Genomic DNA, 20,160 nt, shown 5'->3' on the forward strand with positions numbered 1-20,160 from the left:
GTCAAACGAGAATAACCTAAACAACAGTAAATACGCGTAGCAACAACAACAATCAAGATCTCTAAATCAACAAAACCAACAAACAAAACGAAACCCTCGAAATCGATGAAACGGACGAATCAAATCAAACAGAATACAGAAACGAGCAAGAAAACCATACCCAAAATTGTGAAAATTTTCAAATTGAGCTCTGATACCATATAAACTATCAAGACATAAAATGGATAGGGTTTTATATTATTATCAAATGAGAAGTACAAGATACAATGAAAGGAAAAGACAAAATATATAGACTAACTAATTAGGCTTTTCTGGCGAATGGGCCAAATAAGACCCAACACAAAATAAAGCTCGTAATCTTATTAGGCTAACATATCCAAGTTCACGAAAATGGTATGAAAGAAAAAAAAATTAACGACGACATGACAATTAGAGACCTCGAGCATCTTTGTAAGTCCAAATTTTTGTGTAACTTATCAAACGGTCATGTGGTATGTTTATGCCTTTTGTATTTGTTGAAGTACGAGTTTTATAGGTAAATATGTACATGATGATGTGAAATAGGATATAATGATACTTTTAGATGACATATATGCATGGAATATGCATAATACAAATTTCATTAACATGATTTTGAGAATGTTAACGCATAATCATTTACTACTTTCTTATGTCACGAGTGTAACCATGGCGTAGTCACGCATGGAAGCAACTTACAAGCAGATGATGAAGGCTTTTGATAGAAGCAGATAACATACCGCAATTGTGAATTTTAAGGCACCTCTTTGGCCATGGTAACAGGAAGAGCGGCTGGAAGCTAGCAAGTTCTTACTCATGGATGGAGCTTTCGACTAGCGATAGGTAAGCGAAGAGCCACCTTGCGATTAGGAGTCCATTTAAAGTAAATTTTCTTAACAATTTCTTCCGGTGTCTAGAAAAAAAGGGAGAAGTTTTTTTGTTGATTTGTCGATGAAGCCACCAAAGGTTGTTGATTTTCCAATTTAACATTGCATGTATTTAAGGTTTTTTGGTACAAGTGTTCCATGTAAGTCTTCTATTTTCTTCGGATTATGTTCGATACCTTCTTTGGTCGCATAATAATTAAAAAATGATCATCTTCTACTCTGAAGGTAGTATTTAGCTAGATGCAGCTTCATATTAGCATTCCTTATGTTGATGAAAGTTTCTTCAACATCGTTAACTCGTTAAGTAGTTGTAGGTGGACCCAACTTTTGATGCCTATATCATGGCTACACACATTTGAATGTTACATTTAAATTGATCCATTAATAATTTTTCAACCAAATGTTGCTGTGTGTCTTTCGTGTTTATTAAACCACATGGCATCTTTTGTTGGGGAATTATGTTCTTGGTCTCTTGCCTCTTCGTCTTATTTTGTTTAGCTTGAGGACGTGATTGCAATGCAATGTCTGCATGAGTATACTGGTGTGGAACTTTAGTATATTTTTGCCAAACTCTAACATCATGGACCTTCAAGTAATCATATTGTATATTATCAACAAGAGATCAAATGGCTAAAACTAAATTATTCCTATAAGGATAAGAGGGAAGAATCGGATTGAATATCGTTGAAAGTGTTATCGGATGTTGACAAGATCTTGGATTGTTTTATTCAACAAAATTAAATTATTCTTTTAATGCTATAATTTTTTAGATCATCTGCAGATAAATTAAGTACTTATAAAAAGAAGAATTGAGTAGAAAAGGTGCTAAGACGTGACACATTTGGACCGAAAGTTATAACCTAAATTCCTTTTCAACCCTACCTAAGTACCCATCCTATAAGTATTTCCATTTCTAACCACAAGAAACATGGTGGCATCGTTATAAGGATCCAATCGAGGTGTAGGTCGTGATCTCAACAATTGCAATCATCCGTATCAATGATCATAATCTTATCTCTTTTTGAGTCCAAGTCCAATCACTCCACTTGGTGAAGAATGAATGTCAGTATGATCTATTTGGGTCCAGACCTTAATGCGTAACAGCGTGATTATAAAAATAGATTTAAATAGTTAAACCTATTTTTATATTTAGATTTGTGAAAGGTATTAGGTGGTTTTTCGAAAATGTATTTTTTTTAGCATTGCATCTCTCATACTTGTAACACCAAAGAAACATGGTTGCATCAAACGAGATTGTAATCATGGGGATGATTGAACCCACTCATGAATCTAATATTTTTGGGTGGGTCAACATCCAGCCAGTACTCCATATGGTGAAAAAACGAATTAATATGAATCTAATAATCTTTTTGGGTCCAGAGCGTATGTATGTGTAACTATTGTATAAGGCAAAAAAACCCATAATATATAAGAGGTTTGATCTTCTCTTTAAAATAGTGTCCTATTGCTGTTCTTAGCCATAAGCTGTTAGAATCGATAAAACACCAGTTGTAACAAATTCATGGGAATTATCAGAATCACAGCTAACAGATTCAAAAAACAAAACATTTAAAACTTATGGATTGGAGGGGTGCGCCTGGCCTTGGCTGTAGTGTAAGACCAAGGCGACACATGAAGAACCCCAGCAGCAAGCTACTGTAACGGGCCTTCCCCCATAAAAAATAAGATTAATATCGAGTGGGCCGATGGCCCACATATCAGATATTAAACTGATAAGAACAGATACTACACTTGATCTTAGCCAAAAGGCCGAGAAAGGTATGCTTATTCCCCTCCAGGGCTTCCTCTTTTATACACAGCTTTCTCTTTCCTGCTTCCTTCATTCTGCCGATGTGGGATATGAATGCTGTGCTTCCTTTACTTTACTTGTTTGATTTAATCTCTGTAACTTCCATCCCACAAGAAACACAACTTCATGGAGATAACCATATATTACTAACTCTCGACTTGACTACACTGAAAACGGATCAAATGAGTCCTAATCTTAAAACTCACCGAATCTATATCTTTTAAATACACATTTGGACCGTGTAGTTCTTATAATCATATTTAAAATTTAAAATACTAAATATTGGTAAAATTATAGACACACAAAAACGTCTATATCTTATCTATTATCAATGATATTGTGCTAGGTGAAACTATTTAAACCAAACAAAATAATAATATTATTATTTTATCATTGCTATAAGTTTATAACCGATATTACAACCACACGTTCTTAACAAATAATCAATAATGTATATTGACTCTTTACTCAACTACTATCACCCGTTTCTTTTCCACGACGTTAATGGCATGTATGCTACGTAGATTCATAAAACTTGACAAAAATGTTATAAATGTTACGAGTATGAGACATTTTGTATGCAAATTTGTAAAACTGTGAAAACTTATCTGCTTTATATTCCTAATGAAAATAACTAGTATGGGTAAACAACTTTGTTATTATGCCAAGTATCCCTCCTCTCCCTTTCTTTCTACGATTAATTAAAAATTTGGGAACTCAACTATATTTCCCCGGTTATCCATTCACCACATATGTAAGGGATGTCAATTTAGCACCCATATATTAAAGCACTTTCTGTTTCTTGTGACAAAGTCACCATATCCATTTATTATGTAATAATGGAGCTGTAATTTTTGACAAAGAAGAAAGAGAAAGTATGGGTAAATTTGAGTCACTACCCTACTTTTGTCAAAGAGGCTGCCAACCACAAGACACGTTCACAGCAGATTGAATTTAGGCCACCAACTCCACTTTTACACATATGGTCCTTGAAGTATTGTGAATTTGTCATATTTAAAGCCATAAATCCACACTTGGATTAATGAGAAAGTTAAGCAGTTATACAAACCTTTATGGTATAGAAGTATAGAACCATAGCTCGCCCTAGCCATCATCTTTCCCTCCCTCCTTATAACCTTCCTCCTCTTCTGTCGCGATCATGCTGACTCCCACAGAAAACCCCAACACCAGCTTCTGTTTAGTGGATTCAAATCTCACAAATATGTAACCATTTCCATATATATTAAATTGATACATATTGCAAAATGTAAGCATACCAAGAAATGCATCTGAAAACACAACTTTCATTATTCATACGAGACAAACACATCCAAGTGTTTTCTATCAAGAAAGCAAAATTATCAACAACACAAATCCAAGTGTTAACAAAACCATAATGGCTTTGATACCTCAAAATTCTATTCACCGAGTTTAAATATTTTCCTAAAGTTTTGAACAAAAGCAAGGACCTTTAGCGAATCAGGAAGAGTGTTAGACACACTCTTCTTGTTCTGAAAGCACCTTTTACCCCAAGCAATCAATTTTGGGAAGTTTTGTTGTATGTTCAATTTCCCATATGTTTCATAGGCATGAAACCATGAATGAAATGGGATGAAAGACAGATCAAGATACCCGAAACTGTCACCTCCAAAGTAAGGCTTGTCTCCAAGCTCTCCTTCAATCAGTTTAAGGGAATCCATGAACTCTTTCCTTGCTGCCTCATGTTCTTCCCCTTTTCTTGTGTACAACTTCCACCCAATTTGGTATATCTACATTTCCTTATACAATGTTAGACAAAAGATTCGATAATCTAAGACCATTTCCCTTGAATACAAGATTTCAACAACACTGACTTGTTTGATAGGAAGTGCATTTCTTGAATATGTAGTCATGAATTCAAGAAAGAAAGAAAGAATCCCGCATGCAAAGTTATACCCAAATTAAACCAAATGGGGTTTGAGTTGTTTATGTTAAGAAATGAAATCAAAACTAGAAAACACCCAAAACATTCTTCATGAGTAATTAATGGCCATCTTGTGATTTTTTCAATTACAAGTTCTTGAACTGCCTTTAACACCTTACAATCACTGGAAATCGCCGCATGATTTCTGAATTGTTTTATAATGAAATATATATGTAGATCTGGGTTGAAAATTAGTCAAAACACATGTTCAAAAGATTTAGGATAACCAAAAGTAAATTGTTTACAATCGTCTTGAAAACGTCAAACTATAAACCCTGGCAAATATAATAGCAGTATATAAAAAAAAATCAAGAAAGGTCAAAAGTTACCTTCTTATCAATAAAGTCAGCCCAAAACCTCGCATGAGCTTTGTCGTAAGTATCAGAAGGAAACAATGGAGCTTTATCTTTCCAGACTTCATCGATATATTCAACAATGATGTTTGACTCGCAGATCGGTTTGCCGTTGTGGATGAGAACCGGAAATTTCTTGTGAACCGGGTTCATCTTCAAGAGAAGCTGACTCTTGTTCCTGAAATCTTCTTCTCTGTACTCATATGAAACACCCTTCTCGGCAAGTGCGATCATGACCTTCATCCCATACATGCTTGCCCATAAGTTCAGTAGAATCACCTCTTCTTCTTTCACCATTGTTGGGTTGTTGCAGGTATATTCACTACGTGTTTATCAGTTTATGAGGAAGTTTGTATGATATATTCGTAAAAATCGTGAGCCACGCGTTCTGGGTTCAGGGTCGATCCATACCAAAAAAGAGGGCCCTACAATTATTAAAAAAAAAAAGTTAAATTCAAAGACATTGACGCATCAAGTCTCACTTATTCTATACATTCACCAACTAAGCGATATTTCCACAAGGTCAATCCGATGTCGACTGTCGACTGTCGACTGATCGATTCTTGATGAACTAGATCCATTATTATCATTGAAATTGTATATCTTAAAGTAGCTTTGCAAGAGCAGTGATTATTTTTTACAAAATTTTGGTCCTACACATAAGAATACAAACACGTTATATAGCAGACAAAATTACAAAACTAATAACACAACAATACAATGCAATTGCCAATTAATAAAAAATATTAAATTGTTAACACCATGAAAAAGATAACAAACATCAATAAAATATTCAACTATGAATTTGTTATAGGTTTCATTTCATCAATGACTGGAATTCAAAGAAAAGTCATATAAAAGATAATTATATGACACACGGCACTACTAGAAAACGGCAAATGGGATACGGGTAAATGTATTACGGTTGTTAAAGGATCCGCAATATATGTGGTTTTAGTAATTATTGTGCAGGTTTTTTATGAAATAATTTGGCGTGACTTTTTTTTTTCCTCTTTTAATCGTCAGACTTAGGGATGAGCATAGGCGGGTATCCGCCTTATTTGGCGAGAAACCGGAACCGAAACTGGCGGTTCCTAGAACGTTAGAACCGGAACCGGAACCACTTAGGCGGTTCTTAAATTTTTGGAACTAGTCCTAGAACCGGCGGTTCCGGTTCCGGGAGCAGGTAACCCGGTTACATTAACTCTGTTAACTTTTGTCGATAAAATTGCAACTTAGTTCGATCCAAATCGAATCAATTTGGACCAAAGAGGGACAGAATCGGACCAATATATTCTAAACCGGTCTAAGTAACACACATATTTATATGAAATACTAATATATATATATATATATATATATATATATATATATATATATATATATATATATAAACCGGTTTCGGCAGGTACCTAGTGGGTAGCGGTTCCGAAAAAAATGAGAATTAGAACCGGAACCGCCTTGGCGGTTCCATAACTTTAGGAACCGGAACCGGAACCACTTAAGGCAGTTCTAATTCCAGAACTGGAACCACACACACACACTTCTCTCCTCTTCACCGCGACCATGAGTGTATCATCTCGTCTTCCCAATCACCCCTCCTTCCTTGCAAATTCTGTTAAGAAGGTACAAGAATTCCTTGTTAATTGATAATTCTCTTCATCTTTTCTTCAATCCATTTTTTTGTCGATTAATTTGTTGAGGTTTTCAATTTCTTCAATTGGCCTTCTTCTAGTGGTTTTTGGTTCATTGCCAAATCTTCATCGTCACTCAATTTCTTCTCTCTATTTGTTTAGTTGTTTACTGATGATTCATTTTGTGGTTTGTAAGTACATATAACGTGTTCAATGTATTGTCTCATTGACATTCTTTATTTATTTTTTACTTAGATTTCGATCCTTACCTTTTCTGTTCATGATCAAATTGGTGGCTTTAAGAAGGGTTTGAATTACACAAAAAAAAAAGGATGGAGGATATCAACTACATAAGAACAATATCTCATGAGGAGGTAATTTTGATAATAATTGTTTGTCTTTCTTAATTTTTTTTCTTTTGTATCCTGAGGATAATTGCTAATAGAATCAAATTCTAGAAGTCATAAAATTGTAAGTTCAATTGTTTTGGGAAATCTTTAATAAAGTTATTTGATATCTAAAGGTTCTTTAAACCGTTTATGTTTGAGATTACTTCTACTTGAAGGTTTTTGATCTTCTTTTTGTTCATGTTATATAGGTATATCGATGAGAAATTAATGTAATTTATTAATGTAATTTAACTTATTGTAAATTTGTAATTCTTTCCTAGAGTAGTAAATAATGTTATTTAAATAACATTTTGAAATTATTTCTTAGAAAATTAGATTCAATAAATGCTTTTATGAGAGAAAGAGATACAGAGAACTTGGTCATGCTCAGATGCAATACATGCCAATGTTGGAAATCTTTATGGGACTAGTGTAGTAGCTGTCAAGGTGGTTACTAAGTTTGGAAAGGTATCTATTAATATCACAACTTTTTACATTTAGCATTAAATCTAATGAAATGCTCTTGTAGATTTTAGTATGAAACAACAAGTGGTTCCATGTGTTGTGACTTGTCATACATACTTATAAAGCTAACATTTTTTCTTAAATCTCATGCATTTGAAACCCCCTTTTTTAACTTTCTCAAACCACTTTCATTTGAAACCTTTTTTTTAACTAATGCAACTCAAAAGTTTTCTTAATTATGATTTAACACTCAAAAGTTTTATAACTTATATTATGTTTAATTAGCATTTAGTGAAAAGTTTACTATAAAAAGGTCAATCTTTTGTGTCTTTTGTGTTATATAAAATCTTACATGTAAGAAGGATTTGAAGATATTGTGATTCAAAAGTTTTCATATAGTTGAAGCATTCACGATCCAAATATGATGATTTGAAGAAATGAGTTATGTCGCATCGATGGTAGTTGTAATATGATTTTTTCTTTCAACCAAAACAAATGAAGCTTTTCTATTCTTTCTTTATATTCAGTTTCTCATTTAATCTTTATATGTGATTTATGTGTATTACTCAATCTTGAATGTGACTCTCCAAACATCAATGTTTTGCTTCGAATATCTTTCTGATTCTTCTTTTTCAAGAAAAATATTGTGATTGCAGGTTAGTGAAAAATTGTTATCAAGTTTCTATGGTTGAATGGTGTTAAATGAAGAAAGAAGATTCATAGAATGGATATAGGTTTTTTTGTTTGAGCAAAGTTGACAAATGTTAGTTTTTTCTTTTGATTTAAATGTATCTTTATGTAACATCTTTATTTATACATACAACCACTCAATGTTCTTATTTATTTGATTGTAGTTTTTCTATTTTGATTATGTTTATTTTCTATTATTTTTTTGTTGGGTTATCCTACACAACATATTTAAAAGACAATATTTAAAAGATAACATAATTTTGAACGTTTGATATGTAATTATAATAGACTTATCATGATATGTTCTTCATATAAAAGTAATTTATCCATATTACTACGACAACAATTACATATCACATTTACGAAAATATATATATTATATGTGATTTGTTTAACATGTATATGCACCTATGTATGTTATAAATTTATAATTAAATATCTTTATGTCTAGTCATTGAAGAGATTAAAATGATGCATCAAAACCAATTATTTAGACGAATATAATAATAATAATAGTAATAATAATAATAATAATAATAATAATAATAATAATAATAATAAATATACATTTCCAAGTACCACATTCATTTGAAACGCACACTAAAACTCAAGAGTTCTCTAATTTATATATATTTATTAGTTACAACTCAAGAGTTTTTAACTTATGATTATTAATTAGTAATCACTAATAACTTTTTATTTTCCTTTCTTTTATAAGGTTGTAAAATTTTGCTCATTAAAAACATTAATGTATTTAAAGTGATTTGTGATTTAAATATGAAGAGTTAATATAAATGTTATAATAGATGTTTTAGTGTTTTTATGTTATTAAAAGTTATAGTGTTTATTTTTCATATTTTTTATTATTCATTGTATATATATATATATATATATATATATATATATATATATATATATATATATATATATATATATATATTAATACAAATGTTATAATAGATGTTTTTCTATTTTTATGTTACTAAAAGTTGCAATTCATATTTTTGTTCATACGTTTTATTACCCGTTATATTATCATTTATTTGATATATAATTTACACAATTTTAAACGGTTTATAAAATTATCAAATATTTGTATATATCACAATGACTTAAAAGTTAAACTACAATGTTTAATAAAACTAATATATATGTTAACTATATGTTTGCTTTACTACTAACATTTTGTTTCAAAGTAGAAATATTAAATAATAATTTGGTAAAAAATATTATTTTAACTATATAATTCTATTTTCGCGCAACGCACGGGGATTCGCCTAGTTCTATATTATATCTTGCAGATCCATTATTATGTGCAATCACACATTCAAATTAATGAATATCGCGATCATGATTTTGGTGAGACTGGCGTGGTTTTATTTTATGAGTTTACTTCGACTTTTAAGATGTTAATTTTTAGTTGTTGAATTCATTATAGCCAGCTGCAACAAAAAAGAATGGAAAATATATTGGCAAGTGTATGAAGGTTTTGGATATGAGTGGGTTGAAACTCTCTGCATTGAACTAGATAAAGGTATATCCTATTGTCAAACTTATTAGTTTAAGCACGCATATTTAAGTTAAATATCGTTTTATTAAATGAAAATAGGGTTAAATGCAAGAAATATCAGCATTAATCTTTTGCTACTATAGTTGCTAACAACAATCTCAACTGTTGATGATCTTAATTACCCAGAGAATACAATTACATATTATATAGTAAATGTCCTATATGTATTTTTGGCTTCTTGGAATGTATTCTCTCTTACTATTGATATGTATTACAACATTCTACTTCTAAGCATCACAGGACAAATGCAAGAAATATTAAAATATGATTTCAATTTTTTCGGTGTTGGCTATTGCATTATACTTCCATTTTTTTCTTATTACAACCTTGTACTTTCCTAAACTATTTCTGTAACGACGTAAAAATTTAAAACAATTTTTCATTTTTCAAACATAACATATCTCATACAAATCATCTCAAAACTCAAGTGTATCAAATGTTATCACGGTAAAACATATCAGAATCTCAAATACAAAATCATCTGTCAGTGTGTACAAACATGTCGGCGCCTTCCCGCGATCCTCGTTAGTACCTGAAACACATATCACATAACACGGTAAGCATAAATGCTTAGTGAGTTCCCCAAAATGCCACATACAACACATAAGCCACTCGAGGCTATAACTCGGTATGACCCTCCAGTCAATGTGTCTCAGCGGGACCCTCCAGTCCTGTAGCTCGTTGGACCCTCCAGTCCGGTCGGATCGAGGACCCTATGGCCTCATAAGTCGTTGGACTCTCTGGTCCGGTCTATATATCACATAGCATACATATATCACAATACACATAATCTCAAACATACACATAACATATAAGACCCTCCGGTCTACACATAGATACCACTCTAGGTAAAGCATAGTGAGAAGACTCACCTTGAGTAACTCAGATAATCTCGAACTCGAATACTAATCTAGCCTCCACCTAATCACATAAAGTAATTACTTCTAATTAATAACGACTCTCAAAGTCTTGATTAATACCTTCCTATAATCCCTCAGAAGGGGAAAAGACCATTTTACCCCTCTAATGATCCAAATGTCCAATTGTTTACCAAACCCTAAAAGTCAACGAAAGTCAACAGAGAGCAGTACGCGGGGCGTACCAACTCTGTACCGGGGGGGGGGGGGTACCTCGGCTATCCAGAATCGGGGATCTCAACCCCTACGTTGTGCGTTCTGAGATTTACGCCCAACGTAAGTCTCAGTTTCATGCTCTTAATGATTTAGGTCTAAATCGATTAAGATACAAGCCCATATCTCAGATCTAGTCACTCTACTATCTCTTAATCCATACAGTCGAAACCTTTAAGCCTTTGCATGGCTGTAAAGGCCACCAATCACTTCAAACACTTATCCTCTTTCCCATTAATCCCTTAACTCATGCATGACTTAATCTTAATGTCCAAGATTGGATTTTTATGGATCTACAACACATTTTATACTGAAATGGGGCAAATCAAGGCCTATGGAGACCATTTACTCATAAAGTCTCCATCTTTGGGACAAAAACCTTAAAAATGGTTCATAATGCACAAATCCAAAAAAGTTAAGAAAGCTTTGAGCTTTTTACCTCCAAATGATGCTCCAACCTCTACAAAGCTCAGATCCAAGGCTTGCACTCCAACTCTAGCTTCTACAATGGCCCTTTTTTTATCAAGCTCAAACACACACACACACAAGCTCTAAAATGAAGGTTAGCTCTTTTAGGGTTTCACTCTCTGAAAATGGTGGCTGAAAAGGAGGCCATAATGTTCCTTTTATAGTGCTCATTCCCCATTGAGGGTTTCATGACTGAGCCCAGTACGCCCAACGTACACTATGGTACACCCAGCGTACTAGGTAGTGTTCGCGTTAAAATGACGCTCATGAGTACGCGCAGCGTACTCTTTGGTACGCCCAACGTACCCATTTGCTACACTTCTCTTCCATGGGCTAGTTTTGACAACTTGAAAAAGAAGAGGGATTAAATAGTTATACCTGATTTCTGGATGTTACAATTCTCCCCCACTAGAATCAAACTTCGCCCTCGAAGTCTCACTCTGCAAATAATTCTGGATGCTGCTCCCGCATCTCCAACTCCGGCTCCCAAGTCAGCTCGGACCCTCTCCGATGTTGCCACTGGACTTGAACCAGAGGCACCTCCTTGTTCGTCACAACCTTGATCTTCCGATCCAAGATCGCGATCGGTCTCTCAATGTAATTCAGGCTCGCATCCACCTGGATATCCTCTAGCGGCACTACTGCCGTCTCATCAGCTATACACTTCCTCAACTGGGATACATGGAAAGTATCATGGATCTGGCTCAACTCCGCAGGTAGCTCTAAACAGTACGCTACCTTGCCCACTCTAGCGGTCACCCTGAAAGGACTAATGTATCGGGGCCCCAACTTGCCCCTCTTCCTGAATTAGATAACTCCTTTCCAAGGAGATACCATCAGGAGTACAAAGTCTCCAACCTGGAACTCAAGCTCGGATCGCCGCCTATCCGCATATCTCTTCTGGCGGCTCTGGGCTGTCAGTAACCTCTGTCTGACCTGCTGAATCTGCTCAGTCATCTTAAGCACTATCTTAGTGCTACCCATCACTCGCTGCCCTACCTATCCCCAACAAATGGGAGTTCGGCACCTCCTCCCATATAAAAGCTCAAAGGGAGGCGTACCAATACTCGAATGGTGGCTGTTGTTGTAAGAAAACTCATCCAAAGGTATGTATGTGTCCCAACTTCCACTGAAGTCCATAACACATGCTCTAAGCATATCCTCGAGCGTCTGAATCGTCCGCTCACTCTGTCCATCCGTCTGTGGGTGGTAAGTAGTACTTAAGTGCAATCTCGTACCTAACTCCTCATGGAACTTCGTCCAGAACCTGGAAGTGTAACGTACATCTCGGTCTGACACAATCGAGATTGGCACTCCATGTCACGACACCACCTCTCTCACATATATCTCTGCCAGCCTCTCTACAGAAGAGCTCTTACTAACAGCAAGGAAGTGAGCGCTCTTCGTCAACCGATCCACAATCACCCAAATTGCATCAACACCCCTCGTGGTCCTCGACAATTTGGTGATGATGGTAGAGGTGCCTCTGGTTCATGGAAATCTTTCCATTTGCCACTTACCATATGTGCATGTTTGTTGAAAATAATGGACAGTGTATGTATTTCCTCTTTTGCCATTTATATGTAACTTTGTGACAATTTTGTAGACACCTTCACTATAGTCAAACTCGGTTAATGTATGGCTTTGTGCACAAGTTTCTCATTTTCGAAAGAGACGCCACATACATGATGGTAGAGGTGCATTGCAATTCATTGCAATATCACTGTACTTTGTAAAAATTTGTACAGTTCTATTGAATGTAAGTTCAATACACGCCCTGATCGGTAACTGTCTTGCTCCGCGAAGTGCATTGTTCAGACTCTCAGAGATATTTGTTGTCAAGAAATCCCATCAACGATTGTCATCATATAAAAAACACCATTGACTTCTTTTAATTTCCTTTAAATATTGTCATGCTTCAAGATTGATATTTTTTATTTCATTCATATACATAACAAACTTTCTTCTTTGTGTGGTGCTACTAATAGACCAACAAAGCTTTTCAAGACGCACATTCTTGTACCTTTGCATGAAATTACTTCTAATGTGTCGAAGACAAAAGCGATGGTATGCTAATGGCTCTTTCCATTCTGGTAGATTTTCCATTGCATGAATTATTCCTTTGTGTCTGTCTGAAACAACACATAATTGTTTGTTTTGAACAACAAAATGTCTGAGTTGGTAAAAATAACCAACCCCAACTGTGTCAACTCTATTCATCAACGATAGCATACGTAACAGGCTATTGTTTGCATCTTTTGTGATAGCAACAAGCATTTTTCCTCTATATGAACCCTTCAAATAGCAGCCATCTACTAAAATAACAGGCCGACATAGACGAAACACATCAATAGCGGGTCCAAAAGCCCAAAAAAAACATATTTGAATGTCGCTACATGTGATGATGAACTATTTGGACAATGAAACCACTTCACAATTGTATCAGGATTTGAAGCCTGCAATGCTGCAATATACTTGGGCAACTTATCAAAGTTACTCTCCCAAGTTCCATAAATACTCTTTATGGCTTTTCGCCTACCATGCCATGCCTTATCATAAGAAACATCAACATTCATACTATTTTTAATATATGATTGTATATGTTTCACTGGATAAGCAACATCCTTTTCAATTGAATGGAGGATATACAAGGCAATAGTTGCAGAGTTTAGATTTTTTTATTATTGCTAGTACATGATCCAAAACAATTGTATGCATCCATCCAACGTGTAATCTTCCACATGTTTTGATTTTTCTTCTTAACTGCACGAACATACCATGCACAACAGGGCATACAGTGCACACAACCAGAACTTTCTTCTTTATTTCTTAGAGTCATACACTTTGCTTCCCACAAGTTAGGCTTACTATCATACACTTTGAACTCTTTATTTTGGTTGATAGACCAAAGTGTCACTGCCTTTTTTTACTTGCAACTTACTTTCAAATTGCATTCCTAACCTTATTTTATTTTATGACTCCTTCCAAACATCTATGTGAATGCGGTCTTCCAAACCGACTATGTCACCGTCTCCTATATCTCCAACATCACTCATAAAGTTCATAACTGGAGTTTCACACACACCATCATCATCAGAATCTTTCCCAACACATAATGACTCGCTACTAGTATCTTCACTATATAATGAGTTGGCTTCATCGCAATCTCCCTCAAATGTACCACAACAAGCAAAGGAAATGGTACATTTGATGGATTGGGCTCCAAAACCTCAAAATTTTGAAGGAGATCTACAAAACTAGTACTTGTAGGCGACATTATATTTTCAACTTCAATTAAAACTTAACCCCAATAATTTGCAACATTCTCAGCCAAATAATACATTACGTCTAGACTTGAATCACTTATGACCCGTGAAATGGTGGATTGCCCTCCAAATTGATAGCATAATGAGATATTCAACTCATGTGATGCTTTTTCAACTCCAACATGTGCATAACATAAATCTTTAAATTCTTCATACCCCATTTTGTGTCTAACAATATTTAAAGTAGAAAAAGTTGAATGGTCTCCCTTTATGATACCATTCTCATATTTAATATTACCACCCTAATATAAATTAATCATAAACAGACGATCTAGAGTCATAATGATATATGCCAAAATCTAACTGCAAAATAAATCAGAATTTAAAAAAGCGATTAATGACTATGCTACATATGATAATTCTATTATTAAATATATGACATAAAGCCAATAATATGTACCTTGTTATGGATGAATCGAATGTTGAAGAAAAAGAAGAAGGAAAGATTTAAGTTCAAAAATTGTGAGGGAAATTCATTAGGTTGGAAGAGATGAAAAACTATTGATTACAAGAAAGAGAATTTATAATACAAAAAAAGTGAGATGATTTGACGATTCACTAAATTACTTCTAATGATTTTTCATCAACAGTTACATTTGAGTGTGCAGAAGACTTTTGCTTTTGCAGTTGAGTAAAGACAAATAACATAATTATAGAGTTTTCACAAATAGTGACAACTCATGCTATACATTTTAGGCATTGTGGACTAAGATTTTCTCATATTTACAAATAAACGATAATAAAAATATCATTACGAATATTATGATTTAATGTTTAATTTAAATTCTAATTTAGTGTATATTTTGAATGTAATATCGTTTATAGTTGATCTTTTAATTTTCCGACGTAACATATTTAATATTAATATCTATCTGAAGATATTTGTATTATTTATTTAATGGTATAACTACTTAAGAATAATACATAAATTATAATTATATATTTTATAATAATTATTTATATGTAATATATAACGAATGTAAAAATTTGAATTAATCAATGAAAGATATAAATAATAGAAAAGTAATGAAAGTTAAGGGGTTATATATATATATATATATATATATATATATATATATATATATATATATATATATATATATATATATTCGGAATGAACCACAAATAGTGGGTCCAACTAAAAAGAAATCTATTTCTACAATACATTCAAAACCCAACAGAAACGACCACGTCCACGACCACGATTGTTGGTGGTGCGACCTTGACTTCGATTATTTTGATTTTGAGATGTAAAGAAAGCTTGTGATTGTTGAGTTGTTGGTTGAAGACCGAAACCAAGTTGAGTAAGAAAGAGAAGAAAATGATTTACCGGGAACAACTTTGGTGTTGTCGTAAATTAGGGTTGTTGATGATCAAGAGAAGTTGGCTCTGATCCCAAGATAAACTTGGTAATGATTGTATTATTGTTCACGATTATATCGTATGTATATATAAGATACAAAATTACATTTTGCATCCTCTTATTATTATCTTATACAGTCTTAATAATATAAGATTAAACAATTGTTTCTATGATTAGCAGATTAGCATAACGAAGAAGAGGAGAATTGGGTTTAAGGTTCGATGGGGAAGAAATGGCACCAAGGAGTTTTATAATGTTTAATTAGGTTTAATCTTAATTAAATTAGTTTAATGCTAACTTTTGATTTGGGGATGATATTTTAGTACAATCATATGAAATTTTGTTTCTTGATATGTTTTTAATATTAAATTAATTTAAACCTAATTAAATTATGAGTTTGGATATACATGTGAGTTTTATAATTTGAGATATATAATTTTAGAATTTGTAAGAATATAAACATAATAATCCTTTATAAGACAAATCTTTTTATGTGCTAACATTTATTATCTAAGGCTCATGGTCGAAAACAAGGATTTAAAGCACAAATTTGCACTTGCATCCTGTACACACACAGGCATCATTTCATAAACTTAGTAGGGTTAAAACAGTCAATTTAGAAGATAAGGGCATGACGGTATTATTTATTGAAAAACAATATTTGGAATAAACTTGTAGAGATGTAATTAAATGGATCCAAATATATGCAAGATTTATCAAAATTGGATTTTATTCAAGTGATTGCAGGTATAGTAATAGATATGCTGATATAGATATTTGTATAAGCATCATTAACATAATTGATAAACTGTAAAACTACAAATATTTAGCTACCAAAAAAAAAAAAAAAACTAACATACATAATAAAATGCATAATGTACAAGTATTTACGCATTGTTATTCAAACAAATTCAACACAAACCCTAAACTCAGGTTCTTTTGCAATCACATCATATTCCCCGATCCTGCGATACTTTCCGGTCACCCTTTTTGCCGCAGCACACGACCCACCACCACCGCCAGTCGCCGCCACTGGCCCACCGGAAAAACAAGGTCGTGATGAAGATGATGTGTAGCCAAATTCAGCGTCATCATGGTGTTTCAGAAGCTCAGACAAAATCAATACAAGAGAAGCCATAATCGCTTTTTTTATATTTTATTTCACCCACATGTGTATATATATACATGGAGAGTAGAAATGTTAGCCCATAGTAATAATTAAATATGGTGGCTGATACTCTGTTGGCTACAGCTGTTTTTCTCTTTTTCTTCGGATACTAAAAATTCAGTTGGCCTATTCTAATAATTAAAAATGGTGACTGATAGCCTGATACCCACGTTTTTGGAATAGGCCCACGTTTTTGCGAGTAAGCCCACATATCAAATATTAACCTGATAAAAACAGACACTACACTTGATCTTAGCCAAAAGGCCATGCTTACTAATCCCTCACTGGGCTTCATCTTTTATACATAGCTTTCTCTTGGTTTCTTGCTTCAATTAGCCGATGTGCTTCCTTCACAACAAAAGTTAAGCCAAAAGAACATCGTTTATCCTTTTTGTTTTTTACTTGTATATGAGTGTTCATATATATATATATATATATATATATATATATATATATATATATATATATATATATATATATATTAGTTTTTTTTCTTTTATTTTAAACAAACGAAAACAACGTTCTTGATGCAGCCATTGATGGTGTAGCTGCATACCATAACTACAAGTTAAAAAACCGAAGTCGGTGAAGAAACTTCTGATCGTTCTAAGCTTTCTACTACAAGAATTTAAGAACTACATCATCCCCAACATCAGTTGCTGTTTAGTAGATTCAAAATTTTCAAATATGTGTAACCAATCCCATTCATAAAATACACATTGCAAAATGTAAGCTTAGCAACAAATGTATCTGAAAACACGACTTTCATTATTTATATGTGACAAACACATTTAATTAAGGGTGTTAAAAACCATATATATTGTTATTGGCTTTGATACCTCAAAGTTCTACTCATGATCAAGTCCAAGTATCCTCCTCATCTGTTGAACAAAGCCATGGACCTTTAGTTGGTCAGGAAGAGAGTTAGATACGCTCTCCTTGTTCTGAAAGCACCTTTTAGCCCAAGCGAACAATTTTGGGAACTCTTGTTCTATGTTAAATTCCCCGTAGGTTTTATAGGCATGAAACCTTGAATAAAATGGGATCAAAGACAGATCAAGGTAACCGAAACTGTCACCTCCAAAGTAAGGCTTCTCTCCAAGCTCTCCATCAATCAGTTTCAGGCAATCTATGAACTCTTTCCTGGATGCCTCTTGTTCTTCCCCTATTGTCATGCACATATTCCTCCCAATCAGGAATATCTGCATTTCCGTAGACAAAGTTTGAGAAAAAGATTCCATAATCTAAAGACCATTTTACTCGCTTTTAACTGAAATATGTAGATCTGGGTTGAAAATTACTTGATTAATTAGTTAAAACGCACTTTCAATTGATTTGAGAGGACCAAAATCAATATATTTGGAATTATCTAGAGGGCGAATCAACATGACTACAACCCTGAATAATAAAATCTGTTAAGTGCTAGATAAAATATTAAAAGTAAATTAAGGGAAAAATCAGGAAGAGTCAAAAGTTACCTTCTTATCAATAAAGTCAGACCAAAACCTCGCACGAGCTTTGCCATAAGTATCAGAAGGAAACAATGGAGCTTTGTCTTTCCAGACTTCATCGATATATTCAACAATGGTGCTTGACTCGCAGATCGGTTTGCCGTTGTGGATGAGAACCGGAACCTTCTTGTGAACCGGGTTCATCTCCAAGAGAAGCTGGCTTTTGTTCCTCAAATCCTCTTCTCTGTATTCGTATGAAACACCCTTTTCAGCAAGAGCGATCCTGACCTTCATTCCATACATGCCAGCCCAGAAATCCAGTAGAATCACCTCTTCTTGTTTTGCCATTGTTGGGTTCTTGCTGAATGATGTGCACTTTGTGTTTGTGTGGAAGTATGTAGATATATAACGTATTTCTAGAAGCACGGAAGCATGGGTAAAGTAGGCACGTAAATCCAAGAATTAAATTGTTTTATTTATATAAACTAGTTTATTGGTAAATTAAAATAATATAAATAATAATTATAATCAAAATATTTTAAAAGGATGTTTATAAAGATATAAAAAGAAGAAAAAAAATTAACAAAATGAGTAGAATAAAAAATTATTTATAATTGATTATTTCTAACTATCAAGATCACTAATTAATTATAAATACTTTGAATTTTAAAATACCTATTAATAATACTAATTTTAAGGTACTTACAAAATTTTAATTTAAATATAAAATCATAGAAAAATACATATGTTATTTCTAAAGAGTATAAAAAAAATTATAAATTATAAAAAAAATGTGAAACAACAAAATTTCTACTTTTTTATTAGAAAATATAGATGTTAACAAAAAATAATTATATTTTAATTTAAAATCTAAAAGTTCACCGATAATTTATATAAAAACCAAAGATTTTACTACAAAATTTAAACCAAATAAAATTTAATTTAAAAAAAAAACATTATATACAACCTTATATACCTTTCATAATTACCTTTACATATTTATAAAACATCAAATTATATATATATATATATATATATATATATATATATATAGAATCAAGATTAAATAAGAAGTAAATTTTTGGTAAGAAGGTAAGAAGTTTTTTTCTATATATTTTTTTCGCGAACAAACAAAATGAATCATTCGATGATTCATTTGTAAGATGATTCACAAGAAAAAATTATCAAAAAAACATCTCGATGATTCATTTATACAATGATTTTGTTGTTATTCATTAAAATTGTCACAAAAGTGAATTTTTTCTTAATTTACTTAAAAATAAATCATAAAGATGCTTTTTTGGGATTTTTTTTCTTGTGAATCATCTTACAAATGAATCATCTAGTGATTCATTTCTTTTGTTCGTCAAAAAAATATGTAGAAAAAAAACTTCTTACCTTCCTACCAAAAAAAATTTCTTACCGGATCTATATCATATATATATATATATATATATATATATATATATATATAT

At 32.9% G+C, this 20,160-nt stretch overlaps 2 protein-coding genes, 1 non-coding gene and 1 pseudogene across 4 annotated transcripts; all 4 read right to left on the reverse strand.

Moving 5' to 3' along the window:
- Positions 1–2,488: 2,488 nt before the first annotated feature.
- LOC145054197 (putative glutathione S-transferase) lies at positions 2,489–5,405 on the reverse strand. Of its 2 annotated transcripts, none has more exons than XM_079002341.1 (3): positions 5,008–5,405; positions 3,785–4,484; positions 2,489–2,877 (listed from the first exon to the last, which is right to left on the reverse strand). In XM_079002341.1, the coding sequence occupies exons 1-2, from the start codon at positions 5,326–5,328 to the stop codon at positions 4,134–4,136; spliced, it is 672 nt and encodes a 223-aa protein (XP_078858467.1). In that variant the 5' UTR covers positions 5,329–5,405; the 3' UTR covers positions 2,489–2,877; positions 3,785–4,133. The 2 variants fall into 2 exon arrangements, with proteins under 2 accessions (XP_078858467.1, XP_078858466.1); XM_079002340.1 differs by having other exon boundaries at positions 2,489–2,882.
- LOC145056327 (U2 spliceosomal RNA) lies at positions 2,492–2,688 on the reverse strand. The gene has a single exon (XR_013685808.1). It is a non-coding gene; the product is annotated as a U2 spliceosomal RNA (small nuclear RNA).
- Positions 5,406–17,408: 12,003 nt separating the features above from the next.
- Positions 17,409–17,511, reverse strand: LOC145055796 (U2 spliceosomal RNA; annotated as a pseudogene).
- A 470-nt stretch (positions 17,512–17,981) lies between these two features.
- LOC145051608 (putative glutathione S-transferase) lies at positions 17,982–19,055 on the reverse strand. Its single transcript, XM_078999495.1, has 2 exons — positions 18,713–19,055; positions 17,982–18,436 (listed from the first exon to the last, which is right to left on the reverse strand). The coding sequence occupies exons 1-2, from the start codon at positions 19,031–19,033 to the stop codon at positions 18,083–18,085; spliced, it is 675 nt and encodes a 224-aa protein (XP_078855621.1). The 5' UTR covers positions 19,034–19,055; the 3' UTR covers positions 17,982–18,082.
- Between the last annotated feature and the right edge of the window lie 1,105 nt (positions 19,056–20,160).

The sequence above is a fragment of the Lactuca serriola genome, chromosome 5 (genome assembly GCF_051521515.1).
Source record: "Lactuca serriola cultivar US96UC23 chromosome 5, Lser_US96UC23_V15, whole genome shotgun sequence".
In the NCBI taxonomy this organism is placed as follows: Eukaryota; Viridiplantae; Streptophyta; class Magnoliopsida; order Asterales; family Asteraceae; genus Lactuca; species Lactuca serriola.

What these genes read in the sequence shown, in the direction of transcription:
- LOC145054197 (XM_079002341.1), bottom strand. Translation starts at nt 5,328, where the DNA reads ATGGTGAAAGAAGAAGAGGTGATTCTACTGAACTTATGGGCAAGCATG. An exon ending in CTGACTTTATTGATAAGAAG is followed by an intron (nt 4,485 to 5,007) that starts GTAACTTTTGAC and finishes AAGGAAATGTAG; the next exon opens with ATATACCAAATTGGGTGGAA.
- LOC145051608 (XM_078999495.1), bottom strand. Translation starts at nt 19,033, where the DNA reads ATGGCAAAACAAGAAGAGGTGATTCTACTGGATTTCTGGGCTGGCATG. An exon ending in CTGACTTTATTGATAAGAAG is followed by an intron (nt 18,437 to 18,712) that starts GTAACTTTTGAC and finishes ACGGAAATGCAG; the next exon opens with ATATTCCTGATTGGGAGGAA.